Below are 15,877 nucleotides of genomic sequence, written 5' to 3'. Positions count from 1 at the left end.
CCCAGGGACCCCAGGAAAGCGGCTGTAGATGAAGCACAGGGCCAGTAATGTTTCGGCTTGCTGCCCCACAAGGTGGTGCGGCTGAGAACAGCATCCAGAGGAAGCAGGGGAAATGCCTGTCCCACTCGGATCTGTGGATGACGATTCTGCGGAGGTAGGAACCTCCTGTAACCCCCCAAGTTATGTCCCCTGGGGCCACAGGATCTCCAAAGAGCAGGTGACCGGAGCTCACCTTAACAGATCACAGAGCGCTTCAGGGGCTTGAAGTTTGCATGGCCCTTGTTTCAAGAGTCAGCAACATTTACTGTGGACAGGGTTCGGCAAGGCTCTGCTAAAAATGAACAGAAACACCTTAGTAGGCATCACGGGGTCCTGGTGGCCCGGAGCTGCAGAATCCCAGCTCCACCACTTCCAGCTGTGTGAACTTGACTCCCCTCCGAGCCTTGGTTTCCTCATGTGCAGAAGGCGGTGTCGTGCCAGATGGACACGTAGAGCTGCTGTGAGGATTAAATGAGGTGTTTGTCAAAAAGCACTTAGATGGAGGGGCCGGCCCGGTGGCGCAGCGGTTAAGTGAACATGTTCTGCTTTGGCAGCCTAGGGTTTGCCAGTTTGGATCCCGGGTGCGGACATGGCACTGCTTGGCAAAAGCCATGCTGTGGTAGGCGTCCCACATAGAAAGTAGAGGAAGATGGACACAGATGTTAGCTCAGGGCCAGTCTTCCTCAGAAAAAAGAGGAGGATTGGCAGCAGATGTTAGCTCAGGGCTAAGCTTCCTCAAAAAAAAAAAAAGCACTTAGACTGAAAACCTTCGTCTTCACAAAAACTTGTACATCCATGTTCACAGCAGCACTAGTCACGACAGCCAAAGGCAGGAACAACTTAAACATCTACTGATGGATGAATGGATAAACAAATGTGGTCCATCCACACAATGGAATATTATCCACCCGTAAAAATGGACAAAGTACTAATAATGCTACAACATGGATGAACCTCAAGAACGTGATGCTCAGTGAAAGAAGCCAGACACGAAAAGGCCATGTAGTGTCTGTAGAGACAGAAAGCAGATTGGTGATTGCCAAGGGCTGGGCGGACAGAGCAATGGGGAGTGACTGCGGATGGGTTCAGTGTTTCTTTTTTGTTTTTAATCGATTTTATTTTTTTTAAAGCAGTTTTAAGTTCACAGCAACACTGAGCAGAAGGGACAGAGATTTCCCATACACCGCCTGCCCCCTTCACATGCATACATCCTCCATTATCAACATTACCCATCCGAGTGGGACATTTGTTACAAGTAATGAAACTGCTGGGGGTGACTTTTTTTTTTAAGATTGGCACCTGAGCTAACATCTGTTGCCAATCTTCTTTTTTTTCCGTCTTCTTCTTCTTCCCCAAAGCCCCCCAGTACGTAGTTGTATATGCCAGTTCTAGGTCCTTCTGGTGGTGCTATGTGGGACGCAGCCCCAGCATGGCCTGATGAGCGGTGCCATGCTGTGCCCAGGATCCAAACTGGTGAAACCCTGGGCCACCGAAGTGGAGCGCACAAACTTAACCACTCGGCCACAGGGCCAGCGCCTAAAGGGGTGACTTTTATAGTAATGTGAATTATATCTCAATTTTTAAAAAAAAGTTAGTAAGAGTTCAGAAAATGTGGCTCTCATTATTACTATGTCCTTCAATGTCAGAGAGTCTGTCGTATAATGGAAGAGAACCGATGAACACATTAAAGAACGTTCAACATCCATAAGAGAGCCAGGCAGCGTGGTCCTGGCAGCCTGGAACGACCGTCACAGGGGGTCACACTCGGTGCACATAGGATGTGGAGGAAAGACTGACGGCAGGGGCCGCCGATCGCTGTGTTGGGGACGTTGGCTGATGTGGTGTTCCCGATTAAGCTCCGCTGAGGTACTGAGCACTGCCTTAGACAAGAGCCACGGGTCCTCGTGGCCAATGGGAAAGGCTTCTCCAAGGAGGCGGCATTTGGGCTGAGAATCAGAGGACTTGGGTGGCTTGGCGAGGATAGGACGAGCAGGCACCCGTGGACCTGTGCCACAGGGCAGGGCTGGCAGCAGCGGAGGGCGCCAAGCCCAGAGGGTGGCACACTCATTCCAGGGCTCCATGTGCCCCAAGCAGATTCTGGGAGGTGCTCTACTTCAGTTCACAAATAGCTGCAAAAAGCTCACAGTAGGCCTGCCCTCCGCCCTCCCAGAAGCTCCAGGCTTCTCCCGAGGTGTGGGAGAGGCTCAGACTACGCTAGGCACTGAGTTTCCTCTTCTGAGAAGCCCAGGCCTGGGGTCCCCTTCTGACCCACTCCCCGGTTCCAGGGTTCCAGGAGAAGAGAGAATATAAGAGATCAGCAAGCCTGATTCAGGCCCTCCCGGCAATGTCAAATGACCAGACACGCCTATGATGTGGCATGGGATGGACAGGGGCAGCCACTCCTCAGTAGAACTGGAGCAGAGCGGAGGACACCTGGGCCCCTCCTCCAGCCCCAGGTGGAGCTGAGGGCACAGGGAGGCGACACCCAGAGGCAGGCCTGAGCCTGCAGGCCTGCAGGTGAGGCCCACATGCTTCTCTCTCCATCCCTTTCCTGGCCCTCCTGCTTCCACTCTCTGTCCTGTGTGGTCTCTAACCCTCTCTGGGGAGAAGCCAACCAATACAAAACTCCTTGGAGAAGAGAAAAGGTGCTGCCCACACGCATGCACACACACACGCACACATGCACCGTCCTCTCAGCCCACAGGGCAGATCGCATAGAACCTAGGTAAAGGGAAGAGAATGAGAAGCGGACGAGTCAGCACCGTGCCTCCTCTGGGCCAGGCAGGTGCCAAGGGATTTGCCTGCACAGTTTCATTCAATCCTGCAAAGACTCCTCTGAGATTTCATAGATGAAGAAAAGGAGCTTCCGAGAGCTTAAGGAACTGAACCCGTGGGACACCGGGTAGGCAAAAGCCATAAAGCTGAGCACAGTGCCTGGGACAAGCCCCAGAGCCAGGCCTGTGGTAGCAGTTTAGCAGAGTGGGTGTGTCTGCTGTTTCTGCCTACCACCTGGCATTGGCTCCTTGGGGGATCCCCGAGTCCCACTTTCTCCATGTGGTTCTAGGAGTGTCAGCCCTGTGCTGGGATGAGCTCCTGACCCAGACCTGTCCAATCAGTGTCCAGGATGTGCTGGGCCACAACTGGGCCGAGGAGAGGGTCTTGCTGGAGTCCTGGGCAGAGACAAGCTGGGAGTTCACAGGCCTCGGGGAGTGCTGGCCGGAGAGGAAAGCCACCAGAGGACATGGGCCAGGAGATGCAGGCCAGTGTCCCAGCACCATTGCTGGGGCCTGGACCAGCTAAGCCCTTGGCCTTTGCAGTTATATGAGCTGTTAAGTAACCGGTCTTTGAACCCACGTCTGACTGCAGAGCTAGGCTGTTTCCCTGCTCCAGGCTGTCCCCTTAGAGGATCTCATAGCTTAGGGGCTGGGACTATGCCGGGAGGGGGCCTCACCTCTCTCCCAGAATCCTGGGGGGGAATCCTGGAGGGGAGTGTTGGACCCTCTCGCCTCCTCTCACAGCAGCTCCATCGCTCAGTTTGACCTTCAAAGCTGGCATCTGCTTGCAGGAATCTGTCTCTCTCCTCCTGGAATTCAGCCTCCAGATGTCGGATCCAAGGCGGCAGCGGTGGCTGCACAGGGCTCCCTCCAGAGTGAGTCAGCCACATTCCAAAGGTGCAAACACAGACGCCGCCCTCAGCAGGGCAGCCTGGGGCTGCAGACTTCCTCCCCAGGCCTGCTCGCCCCCACTCCCCTCCTCTCCCCTCCCCTCCCCGCGCGCCTCTTCCCAGCCAGACCCAGACCAGGCTTTGGGCTTCCTTTCCACAGACATTCTCCTGGAAGTGGAACAGAGAGAAAAAGAAAGCCACTGGGGCCAGGAGACACCCTGATCTGCTCTGCTCGCTCCCTCCTCTGCAGCGAGCACCGACCCCAGCCCAGACCACCCCCAGTAGACATGCATTCATTCATTCAACAGGTATTCATCCAGCACCTTCTCTGCGGTGAACGAGATATAGACAAGCCCCCACCTCGTGGAACTCAGCCCAGCAAGAGAGTCAGACAAGATTGGGTCCACGGACAGAAATCAATTCCAAGTGTGGGAAGAGCTATAAAGGAAAGAAAGAATGGGGTGAAATGGACAATAAGTGACAAAGGGAAGGTTCTGGGGGCCTCTCTCAGGGGTAACATGTAAACTGAGGCCGGAAGGATGAACCGAAAGCTCCTCTACAGAGTCCCGTCTCAGCCATCATTTCACGAGAACAGCAGCAACGGAACCTCAAAGTATCTCCCCCAATCCCTCGGCGAGTTCTTGAGTCCTCTTCCTTCTGCCTGCTGTCAGCACTAACGTGGGAAGTCTGGCTCATATTTTTTAATAAAAGCTTTATTGAGATATAATTCACATACCAATCAATTTACCATTTTAGAGTATACAATTCAGTGGTTTTCAGTATATTCACAATGTTGCACAACCATCATCATAATCAAGTTTAGAATATTTTTCTTACCCTAAAAAGAAACCCTGCACTGCGTAGCAGTTACCCCCAATCTCCCCCGCCACCGGCCCTTGGCAACCACTCATCTACTTTCTGTCTATAGGTTTGCCTACATTTCATAGAACGGAATCATACAGTACATGGCCTTTTGCATCTGGCTTCTTTCACTGGGCATCTTGTTTTCAAGGTTCATCCGGGTTATAGCATCCACCAGTACTTCATTCCTTTTTAAGGCTGAATAACATTCCAGTGTGTGGACAGACCACAACTGTTTATCCATTCATCTGTTGATGGACGTTTGGGTTACTTCCACCCTCTGGCTATCATGAAGAATGCAACTACGAACATCTGTGTACAAGTTTTGTGTGGACATGTGTTTTCACTTCTCTGGGGTATATACCCAGGAATGGGATCGCTGGGTCAAATGGTGACTCTAAGTTGAGGAACCCCCAGACTGTTTCAAAGTGGCTGCCCCATTGGACAATCCCATTGGCAGTGTGCAAGGGCTCCAGTTCCTCCCTACCCTCCTCTGCACTTGTTATTGCCCCTCCTCTTTTGTCAAGGCCATCCTGGGGGCTGTGAAGTGGTATAGCACAGGGGGGTCTTGATTTGCAGGCAGTTCCCTAATAAAGCTTGCCCTCAGCCTGGCCTGTGACTCACCTGGTTCCTTCCATGCCCACACTGCCCCCACCCCCGAGGATTCCAATGCCTTCAAACCCTACACCAGGTCCTGCTGTGAGCCACATCCTCCTTCACAAGGTCAAACCTAAATCCAGTGCAATCCAGCCAATGCCCACCACCCGCAGGCCTTCAGGTTCAAGGCGCAGTGGGGAATCAGACAGGACTCCTGGTCTGTGCCCCCAGGGCAGACAGTGAGGAAGAGGGGGCTCCACCAAGTTCCTACACCTCTCTTCCTATCTGTGCTCACACTGCGATGTAATGTAATGCAAGCGAGAGCCTCATCTGTTCGTTCACTGCTATCCCTGAGGCAGCAGGCATGCTGTAGATAGACAAAGAACGAGAACCCAGAGAGGGGGTTAGCGGTTAGAAGTTCAGGCTCTGGAGTGGTTTGCACTTGAGTCCCACCTCTGCTACTTTATAGCTGTGTGCCATGGGCAAATCACTGGGCTTCTCTGAGCCTTCCTCTTCTCACCTACAAAATGGGCCTGACAGTGATGATCTACCCAGCCGGGTGGTTTTGAGGATTAAATGTGATAATACAGATCAGGCAATATTATGTGCTAAGGACACCTAGAGATGAGGTCATGTAACGTCCGTCCTCACAAGATCCTTGTGAGATAGGACTATTACCAGCTTTGATGTTACAGACCAGGAAACCGGAACTCCGAGGGCTCAAGGAATCTGTTGGCTCACAGGGCTGGTTAGGGCAAAACCAGGATCTGAACCAAGACCCCTGACGCTGGCCAGGGACACTGACCCAACGCCACATGGCCCCTAACACAGATGGAGGAAAGCTGGGCAGTCTTAGAGCAGGTGACGGAAGGGCTGGTCCAGAGGGGGCCTGCCCCTTCAACTGATGCCCCTGGGCTCAGTGTCCAGCTCTCAGCAAAGTGGGCAGGCCACTGGGGAATTCCCTAAGGAGAACTCCCTTAGGGAAGCTTCCTGGCGTGAGAGATGCTGCCAAGGTGGAAGCTGAACAAGCCTGGAGGGGGAGCAGGTAGGGGCGAGATGCAGAGAGACTGCGAGGCTGCAAGCCTGGGGCACTAGAACAGACACCAGCGGGGTGGGGGGCTCAGGGACAGTTCTATCAGGGAAGCAAAAAGAAGTCAGAAGTTTCTGGCAGGGAAGCCTGGCTACTGAGATGGGCCTCCTTAAAGATGGCAGGTGCTCTTTCCTCTGTCAGGGTGGGCAGCTTCGAGAAAGAGCTACGTAGAACCCACACTGGCTGGACCACCCTAGGGTGACAGGTGTAGCCAGATTCCCCTCAAATCAAAGAGCCTGGTTTTTGTTTTTCTGGGGTTCTTTCGTGAGGAAGATTGTCTCTGAGCTAACACCTGTGGCAATCTTCCTCTATTTTGTATGTGGGACACAGCCACAGTGTGGCTTGATGAGCGGTGTGTCAGTCCACGCCCATGATCCCAACGTTTGAACCCTGGGCATTGAAGCGGAGCACATGAACTTAACCACTACGCCACCCGGCTGGCCCCTCAAAGAGCCAGTGTGGAAGAGCCCCAGTGGGCTAGCCAAGGGGAGATACCAAGCTAGCCCCTAAAACAGTAGGCCTGGTGCACCCCAGAGGCTGGGTATAAATGTTGGGGACTCTCCTGAACAGAGATGGGGGTTCCCCTCACTTCTGCCTCTGCAGCTGAGGAAAAGCATCCAACTAAGAAGGTCCAAGGCCAGAAGGGTAGGAAACACCTGGTTTTAGGGCCACGGGCAGGTGGGGAGGAGGAGCACACCCTGAAGGGCTTTAGGAGGTGAGGAGAACCACAGGCTGTTGGAGAAGCAGCTGAGGGGTCTCCGTGTGACATCTGCATGAGCGGACAGCTTAGGACAGAGCAAGGAGCTGAGCAGTAAGTGGGTGATCTAGCACAGCCTGCTCTTTTGGGAAACTTGGCGGGGGAGGGTTGGAGACAGGGCTTTCCCTTGAGACTTCATCATTTATTTTAAACAGGGGAACAGCTCAGCTGATGACAGCGCCCCAACGGAGACTGGAATGCATTTAAATCCAGTCGTGGAAAACAATTACACACCCCAGGCTCCGATCTGCCAGAAGGCTCCGGAAGGGGTTTCTCGTGGCTGCCTGGCTGGGAGGTCCAGGACAGTGGTTTTCCAGGTTTAGTCAGAGGACCACGTGCATCATAATCACTTGGGAGCTTGTTAAAAATGCAGATCCCTGGGCCCCATCCTGCACTTACTGGTTTAGCATGTCCAATTTGAGAACCCACAGAGGCTTTAAGACTCAGAAGATCGCCAGGGAGGTGAGGAGTCTGGAGGGAATGAGGGACCAGCTCAACACCAGTATACAACAATGTACAGAGAGCAACTGTTGGCCACAAGCCCTGGCCCACAGGGGTTGCTGAGGGGACCACCCTCATCTCCTTCCAGCATTCTATCCACAGTGGTCTCACGACCTCTCTCCCTCCACTTGGGCACCACCACACTCCCAGCTGGCCCCTTAGTTCAAGGCCAGATGGGTCCCGGGCACCTAGGTGGAGTCATTTACCCAGTGGGCCTAGCTCTAAGACCAAAGTCCCAGACTTCATGAGGAGGAAGCCCTGGCTGGATGACCCTGCCAGGCGCCCCCTAAGGTGCTTCTGGCCCCACCTGCACCAGTACTACCCTAGAACCTGGACTGATTCCATCCAGACACAAAGGACTGGGGACAAGGCCTGGGGACTGTGTCGCTGAGAAGAGCAGAAAGTGTCTCTGTCCCCTGCACGTCATCTCCTCTGCCATCCCTATACCCCCAGAATGTGTGTATGTGTGTGTGTGGAGGGGGGGGATCTCCAAGCCAAACGCAAAGTATATCCCCTCTAGTGAGGTGAATCCACTCCCTGAGGAGTCAAACAGTTTGGACTTGGATCCCGTCTCTCTTTATAGCTGTGTGCTCTCTGGCAAACCACTTAACCTCTCCGAGCCTCTTTCTCATCTACCAAACAGGCCTCATAGGAAGTTCCCCCCCTAGTCCTGTACCCCCAGGACCTCTGACTGCCTGAGGACCTGAGGCTCAGACACAGAAGGCTGGGTCCCACTCCTCAGGGCCACATTTCACACCACAGACCAAAAGCCAAGACTAGAAACTGTGGCAGGCGGGAGAAGGGGCAAACTGCAAAAGACTCGCCATCTCTGCCCCCATTAGAAACCCACAAGCCTGCCTGGGACCAGAGGCACAGGCAGATTTTCACAGGAGCACAAAACACCCCACCCCCACCCCCAGCAGAGCAGTGGTCAGCACAGCCGGCAGGGCCCCGACTGGCAACCCCGAGGCCCTTCGCAGCTCCTCTGGGGGGTGGTCAGAGAACCGGCTGGCAGGCGTAGACTTGGGCGGGTTTTGTGTGTGTTCATCTCTCCAGGCTCACAGGGACGTCTGGGTGATTCTGCTTGTTCTGCAGTTGCTGGTGAGTACACACAGCCTGCCTGGCTGACACCGCCTTTGTTACCGCTCCTGCTCCAGAGCACTCAGCCATCCTGGGCTCTCCACCCCATCCCAACTTCCAGAAGCAGCCTCTTCCAGGCTCTGGGCCTTCCGCCCTCCCTCCCCCGAAGCCACTTGTACCTGTTCCAGAGCCTGGAGGGGTGACAAGTGCTTCCCAGACAACAAAAGCCTCTCCCAGGAGATCAGACGTCCGGGAAGGCTCCCTCTACACCCTCATCTGTGCACCCTCAACTGTGCACCGGTCTCAGGGCCCCAATGGCTGGATATGCATTACAGCAGCTTTGGGGCAGACTGTCAGCAAAAAGAACCCTGCCTGCACATCCCTCCCTTCAGGAGGTCAGTCACCACCCTCTCCCTCTAGCACTTTGGGAGGAAACTGAGGGGCAGCAAAGAGGACCTGTCTTCTCAAGGTCTCCAGGGCGTGTTTCAGACAATGACGTCAGTCTCCTTGGGCTCCAGTGCTGTGACCTTGGGCAAGTTATTCAACCTCCCAGAGCCCAATTTCCTCCCAGCTAACGGTAGGGCCCAGGAGGGAGGTCCGGGTTGTCCTGAGGATGAACGGAAATAATATGCGTACAGCAGCTAGCACGTCGCCGGCACCTACTCACCTAGTCGACAGGAGAGCCATTACTATCATTACTCCATCCTCATCACGCTCTCTCCCTCTCCACTCCAGCCACAGCGGCCTCAACGCCCTGCGGCTCCTCAGACCCCCAGGCACCGGCTTGTTCCCTCCTTCCTCCAGGTCTTGACTCAAAAGTCACCTTCTCAGGGACGCTCCCTGGCCGCCTGCTTGATGCCCTTCCCCGCGTTTCTCCCGACCCTGACACTCGTCTGACTACTGGACATTGGAGTGGTTCACCCCTTGGCCTCTCTCGCTCTGGAACTTAAGCCCCCTGAGGGCAGGTTGTGCCGCACCCTCCATCCTGTGCGCCACGCCAGCGGGAAGGAAGGATCCCCGTCGCGTCTCCCCAGCCGCGGGCGCCCTGGGGGCCCGGCTCAGCGGCGGACCCCGCCCTGGGGTCGCCCAGGCCGGGCCAGAGCAAGATGAGGAGCGCACACTGGGTACCCGAGCCGGCGCTGGAGGCTGGACCAGGCTCCAGGGGGCGGCGCCGGGGACAAAGGGCGGCCCTACCTGTGCGGGGGGCGCGGGCGCCTCCCAAGGGCGGCTCCGGCGCGCGCCCGCGAGGTCACGTCCGGGGCGCGCCCGCCGGAAGGAGGCCCGGCGCGGGGCGGTGGGCGGGGCGTCCAAGGCCAGGCCACGCCCCCAGGCCCCGGGCCGGCGGCGGGGGCGGGGCCAGTCTGGCCGGGGCCGCCCCGCACTTCCGCTCGCCCCAGCCGGCTCATTCATATTCATGAGGCGGGTGAGGGGCGGGGCCCGGGTCCCCCGCGGCGCCCCACCCCCGGCCCGAGGATCCCGCCCCGGCGGAGGCTCCGGCCCCAGTGGGGCGCCCCCGGCTTCCGCCTCAGGGAGGGAGTTTCCACTTGGTCACGACTCAAAAATGTGTGGCTCCCGCTCCTCCGCCCCCTCGTCCCTGCCCTGGAGGGGGGTCTCCTCCCTCGGAAGGCAGGGGGGCGGGGCCACGGGAGGGGCGGCTCCTCCTTCCTGGGGCAGGTCCGTAGGGATCCGGAGCCGACCCCTCCCTCCCTCCCGCCCTCCAAGTTAGCGCCCCTAATAATCCTCATTTTTAAAACACACTAGTAGTTCTAATTTATAGAGGACTTATTTTGTGCCAGGCATTGTGCTCTTTATATGAAATACCTCTTTTAACCCTCCCAACAGTCCAACTGAGGTAAGTACAATATTATCATAGCCAGAAGCTCAGGAAAGTTGAGTGACTTACCCACCATCGCACAGCCGGCCTCGGGCTTTTTCGGAGAGGTTGGTCCCATTGGGTAGCCGGGGCAGCTGCTTGCCCGCCATTAGGAAATGGGCTTACCTAAGGCAATCCTAGCTGGCTGGGCGTGGCTGAGGAGTGCGTCGGAAGCCCCCGTTCAGGGAAAAGCTATACACTGGGGGAAACCAAATCACAAAGGCAGGACAGGCTCTATAACTTGCTGGACCCAGTGAAAAATGAAAATGCTGGGCCCTGTGTTCAAAAGAGATGAAGAATTTCAAGGTGGTGATGGCAGAACATTCAGCCAAGCATGAGACCTTCTAAGTGCCAGGCTTGTGTGACTGCACAGGTGAATGATCACGAAGCCGGCACTGATGAAGGAGCTCGGGGGCTCTTCTAGGGGGCAGAGAAGCCAGCATGGGCATCTCCACCTCCAATGTCACCCCCCCACCTCCATCCCAGGACCCTCAGCCCCATGCTAGCATGCAGGCCTTGACCTCCAGAACTCCAAAAGCTGAGCACATCAGGCCCTCTAAGACTAGTTTCCTGAGGGTCAGGTGAGTCCTGCAGAGACATTGTCCCAAAGCTAAATGACCCAGCTAGCCCTTGGGGCTCTGCCTCCTGGGCATTCTTAGCCCTGGGTCCTGTGGGCAGGTGGGCTGGGTCATAGGTGCCAGGCCAAGCACAGGCCCTAGTTCCTTTTGTTTTTTTAAGGAAGGTTAGCCCTGAGCCAACATCTGCTGCCAATCCTCCTCTTTTTGCTGAGGAAGACTGGCCCTGAGCTAACATCTGTGCCCAACTTCCTCTATTTTATATGTGGGACACCTACCACAGCATGGCTTGATAAGCGGTGCTGGGTTTGCACCCGGGATTCGAACCAGTGAACCCTGGGCTGTCGAAGCCGGGCGTGCAAACTTAACTGGCACGCCACCAGGCTGGCCCCCAAGGCCCCAGTTCTGACTCCAAGCCCTCCTTTCTCCCTAGGGCAGGGTGTAAGGAGCAGCCAGGGCTGCTTCCCAGAGCAAACACCCGACCCATAGTCAGCCCCAACCCTGGAGGCATGCATGGCAAGCCAGCGCCAACTGGGAAAGATGCTCACCAGGCCACCAGCTCCAGGTTCATCAGTCACCCTGATCTCACTCCCTGCATCACTCTGTCCTTGTGGCTGGGCCCCGCTCGCTGCGGGTTGTAGTCTTCATTAATAACAATAATAGTTCGTTACTGTTGTGCTCTTTCTCCCTGGAGGGCATCGGTAGAACCCTCTGTGCCTGTACACTGAGCCTCACACAGCCCTGGAATGGGCACAAGGATCGCCATTTCACAGATAGAGAAACTAAGGCTCAGCGAGATCCCTGACTTGGCTAAGTTCAAGGGCCAGAGTTCCCAGTCTGCTGCCATTCATCCATCCTGGTTCCTATCTTCTCTCCTACGTCTGCAATGTAGGTCTTAAGGCTCACTTCCTCATGTTGTCTTCTCCTTTTTTTTTTTTTTGAAGATTGGCACCTGAGCTAACAACTGTTGCCAATCTTCCTTTTATTTTTCTGCTTTTTCTCCCCAAATCCCCCAGTATATAGTTGTATATCTTTTTAGTTGTGGGTCCTTCTGTGCTATGTGGGACGCCGCCTCAGCATGGCCTGATGAGCGGTACCATGTCCATGCCCAGGATCCGAACTGGTGAAACCCTGGGTCGCTGAAGCGGAAGGCGCAAACTTAACCACTCGGCCACAGGGCCGGCCCCCGTTGTGTTGTCTTCTATTAGTCACTCTCAACTCCTCGAATAGAATAAAGGCTCTGGAAAGGCAGGAACCGTGGTTATACCATTGAGTTTCCTGCTGGACCTAGCATTGTGCATTCATTGAAGAACCACTTACTAAGCTCCTTCGCTGTGCAAGAAACTCTCCTTGCAGCAAGCAGGTGCATGTGTGAGAATGAGCAAGTGTCCCCTCTGGGTACTGACAGGTAAGGGATCCCCACAAGACTAAGAGATCTCCTGGGAAACATGGATGGGATTGCCTTGCCTAGTGTACACAGTAGGCCCTCAATGAATGTTGTTGCATGAACACATAATAAGAGCTTAATAAGCATCTTTGAATGAATGGGAACCTAGGAGGTGTTCAATAAATATTTACTGATGAAGGATGAGAGGATGAGATTCAGTCCCCCAAATATATCTATCAGCAAGTTTCTTAGTGAGCTAAGACTGCTATAACAAAATACCATAGACCAGGCAGCTTAAACAACAGACAGCTATTTCTCACGGTTCTGGAGTCTGGGAAGTCCAAGATCAAAGTTCTGCCTGCTTCAGTTCCTGGTGAGGGCTCTCTTCGTTGCTTGCAGATGGCCACCTTCTTGCTGTGTCCTCAAATGGCTGAGAGAGAGAGCATGGGAGAACACACTCTGGTCTCTCTTCCTTTTTTTATAAGGGCACTGATCCTATCATGGGGACCTCACCCTCATGACCTCATTTAAACCTAATTACCTCCCAAAGGCTCCACATGCAAATACCATCACATTAGGGGTTAGGGTTTCAACCTATGAATTTGGGGGGACACAAATATTCAGTCCATAACAGCAGTATTTGTGAAGCATTTACTATATGCTAGGCCCTAGGCAGGATCCTGCAGGAGGAGTGGCAAAGCATATAATGTCCTTGTGTCCTACTCCTTGGAGAATTTAGGTTCTAACAGGGGAGACAGTCCATAATGCATGGGAAGGGAGCAGGTCACAAAGGATGGGTGTTCAGAGTAAGGACTCTTGGAGGGAGGAAACCCAGCAAGATGGCAGGGGAGGAGGACATTGCTCTTGAATGTCTCGCACCCACACCCTGCCATTATCTGATGCCCCAGGGAGGCAGCAGGCTATAACACATAGAATCAGACTGACTGAGATTGCAATCTGGACTATGCCACCCACTAGCCTCTAAGGTCTTGACCAAGTTACTTAGCCTCTCTGTGCCTCAGTTTCCTCCTTTGTAAAACAAGAATAACAATAGAAGCCACCCTCAGGGTTGTTGTGAATAATGAAAGCACAGCATCCAGAGCAGGGAAAGAATTGGTCTGGCTCAGAAGTGAGGGTCTCTGGTTGATTCAACTCCACCAAGATTATTGAGTTCTTCACTCTTGTCCGATTTGCAGGAGCCAAATTTAGGGGTTTATTTGCAGCCAAGGGGAAACTAGCTGGGTCCTGCAACTGACAGACGGTGGGCTGATGGGTCAGGTTTGACACCTGGTAATGATTGCTAATAATGTATTGAGAAGGTAGGGGCCCCTGGGGGGCAGAGTGGTTAAGTTCATGTGCTCCACTTCAGCAGCCAGAGGTTTGCAGCTTCGGATTCTGGGCGCAGACGTACATGCTGCTCATCAAGCCATGCTGAGGTGCTGTCCTACATACAAAAAATAGAGGAAAACTGGCACAGATGTCAGTCAGCTCAGCGACAATCTTCCTCAAGCAAAAAGAGGGAGATTGGCAACAGATGTTAGCTCAGAGCCGATCTTCCTCACACACACACACAAATGTATTGAAAAGGTACCTCATTTAATCTTCACAAGGATCTCAGAATGGAAGTGCTATTATGCACCTTCCCAATGTGGGAATCCGAAGTCAGAGTGCTCACTGGGAGCAACCTGCTTGTCCATGAAAACAGGTGTGTGTAGAAAAACACTATGAAAAAGACCCTTGAGGGTGAAGGTTTCTGATGGTCAATCCCCCTGACGGCTTGGAGATCGTGGGGTTTCCCTGGTCAGTTAATTCAGTTCCTGCTGGACTACAAGACCCATGAGGACAAGGATAGCTGGGGTTGTTCACCCTTTGTCCCCACTGTCGCACAGTGCGTGGCATCCTGCAAGCACTCGGCAAGCATTTTTAGCTGATATGAAACTAGCCCCTTGTGTACCTGTTTTCCATACACCTGGATTTTCCTGGGGCTGGAACCGGGCCTGGCGGAGATCCGACGACGTGACGCCGCCGGCTGCAGGGCTGACTCGCCGGGATCCCGACGCCGGGAGGGGGCGCTCTGTGGCCCTCAGCCTCGGCCCCTCCCCACGCACCGGCTGGTCAGCGGACCGGAGAGTCGGCCCTTAATAGCCCCCTCCTGGAAGGCGCTAGGTCCTGAAGCTGGCCTTCCTCCGAGCCCATCTGCCGGCTAATGTTTAACTCGGCCTCACTCCACATTACCCAGACCAGGGGAACCGCGGTGGGGTGGACGCGGGGGAGGTCACCTCCAAGTCACTGCCTTCTGGGCCTGCGGCGCCTTTTATGTGTCACCCAACAGTTCATGAGCACCTACTCTGTGTCTATTCACGCAACAGTCATGAGTACCTATTATGTGTCTATTCATGCAAAGGTACGAGCACCTACTGTGTATCCATTTGCCCAAAATACATTGAGTATTTACTATCTGTCCACCTAACAGTTCACGAGCACTTACTGTGTCCGCTCATGCAACGGTCCTGAGCATCTACTATATGTACCTTTGCTTAAGATGTAATGAGCACCTACTCTGTGTCCACCTGCACAACATGCCTCAAGCAGCTACTGTGTGCCAAGCGCCGTGCCAGGCGCAGGACATGCCATGTGATCAAGAAACACGCCTCAGGCTCTAGCGAGGGACCTTGGCATCAAATACACCAATGAGGGCAAAATCCCACCCCGAGTCAGATGCCTCACCTATAGAGGATGGTTTTCATCTATCTCCTGGACTCCTCAAGGCCAAATGCGAAGCGGCAGAGTTGGCCAACAGCAGGAGGGCTGTTTTTGAACCAAGATTTGCCACCAGACAGCAGAGCAGCCAGGAGATAACTGGGCAGGGGCTCGGGATTGGCCCGAACAAAACACACTCAAGAAGGCGAGTCTGGGTCCAACATCAGGAGGCAGAAAACAGCTTAGCCGGGGGCGGGGCTTCCCCACACGCGTGTATCCACTCATTCCACTTCCTAACTGAGGGCACCGCGCCGGGCGCTGAGGGTCCAGGCGCGATCAAGGACCCCCGCGGCGCTCAGGCTGGGGACGCAGGTTGTCCCAACTGCTGGGACCAAGACTAGGGCCGAGCGGTAGCCCGGACAGCTCCGGGCCGGACCTCATCCTTATTCCACCGTGAGAGAAACTGAGTCCGAGGGCAAGGCGGGGACCAGTCATTGCCTCGAAGCCTAGCTTGCGCCGCCCGGAATCCGGAGCCGGGGCCTCTGCCCGCCCGGCGCTGCCCGCGCGTTCCTGGAACTGGGCTGGGCGGAGAAATCAGGGCCTGCGGAGAGGCATTCCTGCCGCCCTCCCCGCCGCCCGGGGCCGCGGGGGGCCTGGCCAAGGTGACCCCGCGGGAGGGAGGCGAGGGGCCCCCGCCTGCTCGCCCGCCGCGACCTCCTCCATCTTCCCGGTCTCCGGGGCTTTTCCTCTGGG

The 15,877-nt window shown here is 55.0% G+C and overlaps 1 protein-coding gene and 1 long non-coding RNA gene across 3 annotated transcripts in view; both read right to left on the bottom strand.

Moving 5' to 3' along the window:
* TFAP4 (transcription factor AP-4) overlaps positions 1-15,877 on the bottom strand; it is a 50,398-nt gene that overhangs the window by 22,546 nt on the left and 11,975 nt on the right. The window contains exon 2 of one of the 2 annotated variants that reach the window (XM_070232324.1): positions 12,745-12,854. Coding sequence is in view for 1 of the 2 variants with exons in the window: in XM_070232323.1 (XP_070088424.1) it covers positions 9,784-9,995 (212 nt within the window). In the remaining variant the exon portion in view is untranslated. Of the gene's footprint in view, positions 1-9,783; positions 10,011-12,744; positions 12,855-15,877 lie in introns of those variants that run through there. The other variant, XM_070232323.1, reaches the window with a different exon arrangement.
* Positions 253-9,395, bottom strand: LOC111767577 (uncharacterized). Its single transcript, XR_011424836.1, has 4 exons — positions 9,257-9,395; positions 4,064-4,141; positions 3,491-3,871; positions 253-497 (listed from the first exon to the last, which is right to left on the bottom strand). It is a non-coding gene; the product is annotated as an uncharacterized lncRNA (long non-coding RNA).

Source organism: Equus caballus, chromosome 13 (assembly GCF_041296265.1).
Source record: "Equus caballus isolate H_3958 breed thoroughbred chromosome 13, TB-T2T, whole genome shotgun sequence".
NCBI classification, from domain to species: domain Eukaryota; kingdom Metazoa; phylum Chordata; class Mammalia; order Perissodactyla; family Equidae; genus Equus; species Equus caballus.
This window is presented reverse-complemented; position numbering and strand designations above follow the sequence as displayed.